The 10270-nt window shown below is 33.2% G+C and overlaps 2 protein-coding genes across 2 annotated transcripts; one reads left to right on the top strand and one right to left on the bottom strand.

Annotated features, from left to right (window-relative positions):
• LOC109356118 (uncharacterized protein At3g28850-like) lies at positions 1583-2970 on the top strand. Its single transcript, XM_019599457.1, has one exon. It carries the CDS (start codon positions 1719-1721, stop codon positions 2559-2561), a length of 843 nt encoding a protein of 280 aa, XP_019455002.1. The 5' UTR covers positions 1583-1718; the 3' UTR covers positions 2562-2970.
• LOC109357406 lies at positions 5138-9361 on the bottom strand. The gene is made up of 4 exons (XM_019601355.1): positions 8887-9361; positions 7961-8116; positions 6930-7616; positions 5138-6625 (listed from the first exon to the last, which is right to left on the bottom strand). Exons 1-4 carry the CDS (start codon positions 9235-9237, stop codon positions 5513-5515), a joined length of 2307 nt encoding a protein of 768 aa, XP_019456900.1. The 5' UTR covers positions 9238-9361; the 3' UTR covers positions 5138-5512.

The following is a 10270-nucleotide window of genomic DNA, read 5'->3' as shown; positions in this document are numbered from 1 at the left end:
CCACAAATGTGTACCTTAACTTTTTGGTTGGCAAATGATATATGCACGTTAGATAATGAAATATATATCTTTGTTGTTATTACAATGAAATATAATTTAGTTGCAATATTTAGTGCTCTTTTTCGCTTGGAAACAATATTTAGGTCCTCCATAGGTACATATCTGCTGTTTTACAGTTTGTGTCGCTTTATATGACATGAGTTTGTGATTGGTCAAAAAATATATATAAGTTAAAAATTTAATTATTAAATATTTTTTTAACCAATCACTGTTTATGATACATGTAATAATATAAACCATGGATCAACAGATGTACTCACTTCACTTTATATATGTGCGTGACAAGTGCAATTGATTGCGGATTAAAGGGTGAAAAAACTGGGATCTTTTTACTAAAAGGTTCAGTCATATGGAAACTTCGTTATAAAGGATAAAATTATTGATAATGATTTTGCAGTAATGAAAAGTAAATCATTGTATCTGATGGATAGTTGAATTCTATGGGAAAACTAGTGTAAATATATAAAGAAATATTCATCACATATTATTTTGTGTTACTTCATTTGTTATTAATGAATATAGAAAAAATCTAATCATCTACATTATAATGTTTTTTATATAAGTAAATGTTAGTATGATAATATTTGTAGTGGATAAGACTCAAACTATTAACCTCCTTATCATTTCATTTCTTAAAACATTCACTTTAAATATTTGACCAATGTCATTTTTTCTTTTATCACATTTATACTCACATGATCATGACATCACTTTATGTTCATAGTTTTTACTTTTTACCATCTAATTTATCCTCATTTCTTGTATTTATCCATTTGATTCTATCATATAATGTTGTGTTGGTGGATATGGCTTGTTATGTGTTAATATCATGACCATTAGCACACTTTGTCAATCTCTTTTGCTATATCAAAACAATCTGAAGCATGTGCCAAATTTAGATTTAAGGTTGGCATATTTCCCTAATCAAGTAAGTAGATAAAGGGAATTTTAGTCACTCCAATTATTTCTAGTTGACAAATATCCTTCATATTTCATACCATGATTGAGGCACCAAATGTTAGGTAATGGGTCACTCCACTTTTTGATATGATAAAAGGAGGAGAGTGGGTTCAACAATAGCATCTACACTATGCAGTCATAATTCAGAGCCATTAACTTTTTTTGACAATCAAAATAGGACACTTATGTAGGACATGTATCCCACTTTTTGTTAGAAGAAGAGAAAAAAGATAGAAAAATCTTATTAGTTTTAAATTCTCATATTTTCGTTCTTTATGTTTTTCGATTAATTTGATTTCTTAAAAAATGAAAAACTTAAAATGGTCCCAAAAATTTTCAATGTGAATCAAATTAATCATTTTTAACATATCTTACAACATTTGAGAGAGATTAATTTTATCATGAATGAATTAATTTGACCCACATTTGAAATTTTTGGTAACCATTTTAAGTTTTTCAATTTTTGAGGGACCAAACTGATAAAATCAAAAAACATAAATGAATGTTTCTTTAATTGTTTAGGACTATTTTAAGTTTTTCAATTTTTATATTATGGTTTGGAACCAAAAATATAACTTATCCTATGCCACCTATTCAGTACACTCCTGTTTACTCAGTCTCACATATTTCTTCAATCCTTAAGTAAGTGCTTAGCACCATAGTCACATGCCACCTAATATTCTAGACCCAAAAAAATCATGCAAGAAATGAGAGGCATATTCCTTAGAAAATTGAAACTCAACCCAACCATAAGCAACTTGAAACAAAGCCTAGTTCTTCAACTCAACCCTCAAGATGTGTTCTTCAACTCAATCTATGATGATCACAAAGGAATAAACAACTTGGCTGAGCTAGAAGATGTTGTTGATGATGATGTTGATAATCATTTTGAGGAAGAAGAAATGGATTTGGAAGTGAAGACAAGCAACAAGGATAAAGCTACACCAACTATAGGGTCAAAAGAAACAAAACATGTTGAGGAAAAGTTATTAGCCCTAGCTTCTAATAACTTGTGTAAGACCAACATGAACCTTAATATAGTGCCATCAATAGAAGATTTTGAAGAGTTGTGTCCACCAGGAGGAACAAACTCGGTTATTTTCTACACTACAAGCTTGAGAGGTATAAGAAAAACCTTTCAAGATTGTAACACAATCCATTTCTTGTTGAGAAGCTTTAAGATATTGTACCAAGAAAGAGATGTGTCATTGCACTTGGAGTATAGAGAGGAGTTGTGGAAGATCTTGGGTAGGAAAGTGATTCCTCCAAAGCTTTTTGTTAAGGGTAGGTACATTGGAGGAGCTGATGAAGTTGTTGGATTGCATGAGATGGGTTGGCTTGGGAAATTATTAGAAGGGATGGCTATTGATAATAGTGAATGCACTTGCATTGGTTGCTCCAATATAAGGTTTGTTATTTGCTCAAATTGTTGTGGAAGTTGTAAAGTCTTTACCAGCAATAGGGTCACTAATGATGAATGTTTCATCAAATGTGCTGAGTGCAATGAGAATGGACTTGTCAAATGCCCCATTTGCAGCTAGAAACATGTTTGTTCTTAGACTCTTACGTTTGTTTTGTGAGTTGATTTTTGGAGGGGAAATAAAGTAAATAGAAGGTTTGAGACCCATGAAATACACTGATGAGATGACTCTGAAGCCTTTCATTTCGCTTCATTCTCCTCCAAATTCAATTCGCAAACACATCCTTAGTAAATGGAAGTCGTGTTGGACACGGACTAATCCAAGTTAAGCTAGAAAGACCTATATAAGGAGTAAAGCTCTCTTAGCGCTTATTTGTGACTAGAAATTGATCATGATTTTCTAGGTTGGTATCTAACAAATAAAGTCTTATCTATCTTATATTGTGCTTACAAATTAATGGACATATTGTACTACTACTCAGCTTGTTTAGATGTAAAAACTATAATCCAATGCTTTGTAAGTACTAATAAACTAGTTACTATGTTGTTATTAGTTCTGGATATATAGTTATTAAGTGAAAAATTGCATTCAATGTTTCCATAATAAAATGTTATTGCATTCAATGTTTCCATGACAAAATGTTATTCATCTCAAAAGGATCAAAAGATAAGCAAGAACATTCAGTGGGGTATAATTAGCTAGAGGGTCATGATCATAAGGACATGCACATGGTTGATATTAGATTTTAGAAAAGCTACTACTTTTGTATGAAAAAAGTGATGCATGTATGCTTAAAAGGTTCTGTGGGGACTTATTGAGAAGTTTCCATGATTAATGCACAAATAACATAGTAGCTTTTGAAATATGATTAGGGGTGTGAATCCTGTAATTTTTTTGTTCCAGGCAATGTGTAATCTTATTGTATATTCTTGCTAATGTATGTGATTCTGAAAATAGGAATTGTCCAAACCCAAAATTTGTGTTTCATAAAAAAGCAAATATTTAACCCATTGGATTCTAGATATTATATGTTTCTAATTAATAAAGTCTCGCTAGATCCCTATAAAAACCAAAAGATCAATGGTTCGATTTTTAGGAAGGACAACCATACACTCTACAAGAAATTAGTTTTATACCCAAAAAAGTGAAACGATATCCTAGTAGTATCAAAAAAATTACTAACTAGTGATACATTGGTTCAACAAGTGGTTCACTAGTTTAATGGTATATCGGATACATGTATAAAATTGGGCACCAAAATAAACTAATCCAGGAGAAGTACTAAAATATGTGTCCCAAGTTTAGCATCATCAATGTTGACTCCCACACTCCTCCCTCTAAGGTTGTAATTTAACAGAATTAGATATATAATAGCATTACATGTTTGTGTTGAATGGGATAAAAGAGGACTAAATATACCTTATGATAACACTTGGAAGTTGTTGTTTTAAAAAATATACCTATATGTTAATTAACTAAAGGTGAATGAACTTTTCATGTCTAGTGATGGAAACATTGAATCCAACATTCACTCTTGTATATATCATATTCATTACAAAAACAAGGTTAATTATTGCATAAATATTTCACCCAAAAATATGCATAACAATTTTTGTAGACTACTAACACAAACCCATTTTTATCTTTGTCATTATCATCTCTTTGCATCATATATGATAAAGATTTTAAAGTAAATATCAATTTAATATATTATCACATTATGTAAAATATTATTAATTTAAGTGAATACACATAATTACTTGTACCAATTATATATAAGATAAGAATATACATATTTTAAAAAATGTGACATTAGAAGAGGTTGGAACAACCCAAAACATAAGTGGAAGAGTATAAAATCTATACACTAACAGTATAAAGATTTATACACATGCATCATGTTATCCACTATTAATTTGGATTACTTTTTCTGAAAAGTCAATAATTATTAAATATCAATGGTGGCTAATACAACGACAGTGTATTAAAGTTATACACTGTCAATGCATACATCTTTTTCTTAAGTGAAATCCGACCATAGAACACACCAAGTCTAATATTGAAACTTGAACTCATCATAATCAACTTTAGGGTGGCAGAGATTTGGGAGTTGGGATAAATTTTGCTATACATCAAGGGCCTAGGTAAAGCCAATAAAAATTATATGGTTGAATAACTATAGAATCTGACCGATCTAGACTATGAATCCAAAAGGTTTTTTATAATATTAAGAGGGTATCCTATGTCAGTTTCTCCATATATATTGCATGGATTGAAACTCTAACATTATCAACAATAACGACAATCAAATTTTTATAAGGTCGATGATCCTCGGGCAGTCTTCTCTATATATATTGCATGTTGTATCTTGTTGGTTCCGAACAAAAAAATTTAACCATGATAGAAATGCCTACGGTCTCAATTTTCATATCATATCAAGGAGTAAGATGTAAAATATAAGCAACGGTCTTAGGAAGCAAAAACTTGTCAAGTATATGATAATCCAGTTAATGAAATATTACAAATTTCTGTGCCAAAGAAAATTACTTAAATGTCACCTAGTATTAATAAAATGTAACAAAAGGTAGTATGAAACTTGTTACATTTTACTAATTGCATACCAAAAAGCCATTTTCATAACAATATTCGAACAATAATTCAGTTTATTAAATCACTTTTCAGATCAACATTAGCACACATGAAACAGTTCACCACTATATATTAACTTTGCATTAATCTAAATACAAGTTTGCTAAATCTAAACCAAAGACACAAGTTGTTAATAAATCCAACTTGTAAGTTGGCTTGGTTCATTGCCAATGCCAACCTTAGCCTAAGTAGTAAGATGAGTTAGAGTAATCGCACTTTATTCAATTTACGATACGATTAACTATAAAGGGTCTCCAACACGGGAGCACGTCTTCTGTCCCAAAAAATGTGTCAGAAGAGGTGCTCCCCTCCAAGACAGCCATAGATGATTCAGCCACTGGAGTTGAGGTACCAGTTATTACAAGAGAAAGGGTCTTTGGTGACGGCCATGGATGCTTCGGCCACTGGGGATGAAGTCTCAGTTACCTAGAGAGCCTCTCCGGCGTAGCCATGGATGCTTCGGCCACTAGAGCTGCACAAGACTCTAACAGTTGGGTGTAGTTAAACTCAATTTGTAGTCTATGATGAAGTGGTGCTGCAGATGATATGAGACCTTTCTTGACATCTGCTTGCAATTCTCTGATAGGGATTGCAGCCAAGAAGCTCTTAATGTACTCTTTGCATGATTCCTTCCCTCTGCACACAACTTCATCATCGCTCTTCAATTGTTCTTCCGGATCGACAACGGAACCGGCTACATTACCAAGGCTTTGTTGCATCTGCTTATCATTACACTCTAACACTGATGTAATCTCCCCGTCATTACACTCTAATATTGATGCAACAGTATGCTGTTCACTGCTTGCTTTATCATCCGATGATTGAGCAACATCTTGCATTTTGTGTATTTCTGTGTCGCTGTCAAATTTCAAGATATATGCTTGATTGCATCCTTCATAAAGCCTCTCCCCCAAAGTGTCAATGATGTAGTAAGCATCAGATTCAACTTTAAGGATGAAAAAATGGTCATTCCAACTAACTACATAAATCTGAGGTTCGCCATTGCTAAGGCACTCCTGCCCAGCATGACTGATCTCATCCCAAATGTTATCAAAAGACATGGCACCGTACAGAAAATCAAATCTGCCTTCGTCCATCCCTTCTGGATGAAAGAAGCCGATAAAGGATTTCCCAGGAACCACAGAGAGGGGACATATTTTGGCTTGAAGTACCGTTTCCAGATCAAAATGCTTGTCAGGGAACCGCTCTTTGTAGGTTTCATTGTCACATAGGTTCCTCCATTCCGAGGAGCCTTCTCGAATTAGAAAATCAAATTGGGACTTTATGGGCATAAGATCATTGTTGTTTTGCAACCAATGAGCCATTACAGCAACCAGAGCTGTACATGCACTCTCACCGGCTGCACGTTCACTGCGTTGATCAATTGTGGCAAAGAAGACCCGTGTCTGAAGCTTCATGTGGCCATCACGGCTCATCACTTCTTTATGCTCCCAACTCCCTACGACAAAATTGTCATCCCCAAATTCAGAGATTGATGATTGATTGGCGGTCGAATCATCCTCGGTCCTGTACAACTGGCAGACAACGTGAAACATTAGTACCAATAACCTAATCAACAACGGTGTGGTGTGAACGTAAGACGCAGAAATATTCAGAACTCAGAAGTTAATGTAACTAATTCTTTAGCGGATATATGGCTTATATATAGCACATTTTCATTTAAGAATGGAGATGTATAAACTACACTTTGCTAGTTTACAATCACTACCAAATCAATGACGACTAACTGGCAAACCATCAAAAGAGTAAGATAAGTGAAACATGAGAGAATATGTCCAATGAAAAGGAAAAAACTAAGAAATAATGCCTTTTCCTTACCCTTGTAGAATGGGATTCATCAGAGCTAAGTTGTCGACGGTCAAAATCTATGTCATCACCACCTTCTCCATAGGCCTTCTTTAACAATGGTTCGCCTTTATTAACTTTAGGAGATCTGAAACCCAGCTTCCTCTTCCTCCAAGAAAGAAGTAAGCTGTGCATTGAACTTTGTACTAAATAGGGCTTGTAGGAAGAAATAGGTGAATCATCCATCTGAGAACACCCAACATCTGACCTACGGTTGCTGTAGTAAACCCAGTCCTCATCATCACAATTTAGACAAGTGTTGGAGCAAAAAGCTCCTCCAGCATTTGCATAGGCCAGTGGTCCATAATCGAATGACTTCCTAACACCAGAATCCTCCTCCTTTCCCTCATCCGAATCTCCTTCCTCAAAATCATCAAGTGAGTCAGAGTTCAAAGGGTAATTGTATTCACCATCTTCACCACTCCTAGAGCCCCCGCCTTCACTTCCCTCTCCCTTACGGGACCCCCTTTTCGCTCTCCTGGAGGATACATACTCTGTCAAAATCTTTACTTTCCTAAGACCAGACTTGATTGCAGAAAGGTCATCTTTTTCTGCCAAGGTAGATTCTCCTGACTGAGCAATGGGTGATGACACAGGCACTACCGATCTCTGATTCACAGTTTCTTGAGCAGCTGTCAGCTCCACCAAGCTAATTGATATCTGCATATGGATCATGAGCAATTATGACAGGTACAAAAACAAAACTTGAAAGCAATAATGTTAATAATTACCATTCTACACATCGGAATAGGTCAGACCAAAACCGGCGTTGTTTTGGAGGACTTTCTAAACAGAATAGGACACTAGCATGACACGACAACATATAAGATTAAAAGGTACAACATATTGATTCCACGAAGAGGACAAAACATTCTATTCCATCCTATTCTAACCACACACCAATCACACTACCTATACTAGAAACTACACCAACTTATATAATGATTGTATTCATGAAAGGATAAAACAAAACAATTTGGAAAAAAATCTGAAAAAGAACATACACAAAGTGAAGGTGACTGCTCCACAGAGCCGGAAGGTAGTGTGAGTGGAATGTTCAAATCAAAATCCCTTTGATCAGCTTGAGATGCAAATTCAGCAATGTTCAATAATGCAGTTCCAATAACAAGAGCCTTGCTTTTTGACCTTTGATTCAATTCCTGAAATAGAGAGAACAAATCCAAATTCAGTTTATTTAGAAAAATAAGAATAACACAATGTCCTGCGCAATTAACCCATTACTTAAAAAATCAAATTAAAAAAATATCATAATGACAAAAGAATCTAATGCATATAATAAATGTTCCTACAGCTATGAAAACTCCAAACACTTTTTTCAAGAAAATCTTGGATCTTCTCTCAGAAAAATAAGTCAACGATAATGTTATCAGTTACACTTACACAAACATACAAATTAAACATGACCCTACTCAATGTCAATTGTGAGACTCTAATTTTGTCATAAATAAACATAAATAACAATAATATTATAATAATGATAATAATAATAATAATTGACAACCAAATTCCAAGACAAACACATGTGCAAAGAAATAGATTTTTTTAGGTACTAGCAACGATATCCTTCAGCCTTGTATGAAACTAATCGTTTTCGGAGTATGTGTCTGCCTCTGCCCTCTTAGTGTTGCTCGGAAGAATCCAAACTTACATTTTGATCTTTCTGGGATGTAGCGGAAACTTATACTACTAGACCAAAGTCTTGTTGATACAAAGAAACAGATGAAAGAGAACGACAGTGACGAAAAACCTAGAAAATCCTTCACTTTTAGGCGATTGCAATTCAAGAAAATTTTGTGATCAACAAATTGATTCCAATTCCAATTAAAAAAATAAAGAACAAAATTTTAAACTTTCAAATAATCACATACATTTTGAAACAAATTACAGAGAAATTGGAAGAAATACTAACATCAAAGACAGTGAAAGCAATCTCCCAAGGATAAAAGACACTATCCTTATAAGCATTAATTTTGCACAAATTCCGAAACTCCTCATCCCAATTTACAACCGTTACGGCGGCGCCACCGTCTCCGGCAACAAACTCAGCCTCCTTAGTAACGTTTCTGAGAACAGCGTTTCGTCGGAGAGAGCGAAGAATGAACTTAGGACCCTTCCACTTAATCCCAACCGTTAATCTTGAACCCTTCGATAACGAAAGATTACGACCGTTGATCAAACTCCTCACGATCAACGTTACCTCGTATTTTCTCGACGGCAGTGGCGGCGGCCAAGGCCGCCACCTCATCATCTTCGCCACCATTAAATTATTTGTTATTATTTTTTAATGTTCTTTGATATTGAAAAAGGGGAAAGGTTAAGGTTTGTTTGGTTTGTTGGGTTATTTCTTATTTAGGATAAAGAGTTGAATATGATTTGGTGAATCAAATCTATTGAAAAAGTAGGAAGAAAAAGGGGTTGTTTGGGTTTAAATTGAAAGAGATGAGACAAAAATAAATAGAATAAACATCATATATTTCACTTTCACTTTTTGTGTCTTAATTGAGTTTAAAATTAATTAATTTTATTTATTTATTTAAAAATAAAAATCATTAAAAAAATATATATTATTCTATGAGATTTGATTAACTTTAGAAATCAATCAAATTTTGGGACTTCAAACAAATGTATCTATCTTAAACTTTCTTCTATGCTTCTTAACTAAGTTAACTTGGGTTAGTTAAAGCAAGTTATTTGTTATTTTATTGATTTGTGGTTAGTTGTTGGTTAAGTTTTCTATAAGAAAAAAAGATTTATACACTTAAATTGTAATAGTTTTTATATCATTATTATATTATTCGTTATTCATTTTTTAATTAATATTAACTCTTAAATAAAAGTAATTCAAATGAATGATATACTGAGCTTTGTGTTATTTTTATCCAATCATCAAAAAAGTCATCTACCAAATCATCTTATAAATTTTTGTCAAAAATAAATCAATCAATTATTTATAATGATATACCATTTTATTTTATTCACTTTTAAGGAACAAAGATTATGGCATTATCTAAAACATTATTATTTTTATCTAGATTTCTTAAAACAATGATGTTATCTTCCTTATATGATAATTGTTGATTTTTTCTTATAGTAAATTAACTTAATTTTGTCATGTTATGAATTATATACTAGTCGACAAAAAACTCGGATATTATACCTTGATATTTTTTTCCTTTTTCTATAATCGTCAAATGAATGTACATGATCGCTTTCTTGTGAAAATTATCTTCTAGTTGTGAGCTTATAATTGTGAAAGTAGTTAGAAGCTTGTAGTTGTGAAGGTAGCTAGAAGC

The sequence above is a fragment of the Lupinus angustifolius genome, chromosome LG09, assembly GCF_001865875.1.
Source record: "Lupinus angustifolius cultivar Tanjil chromosome LG09, LupAngTanjil_v1.0, whole genome shotgun sequence".
Lineage (NCBI taxonomy): Eukaryota > Viridiplantae > Streptophyta > Magnoliopsida > Fabales > Fabaceae > Lupinus > Lupinus angustifolius.
Note: the sequence above shows the minus strand (reverse complement) of the source record. Positions and strands in the feature narration are given on the sequence as shown.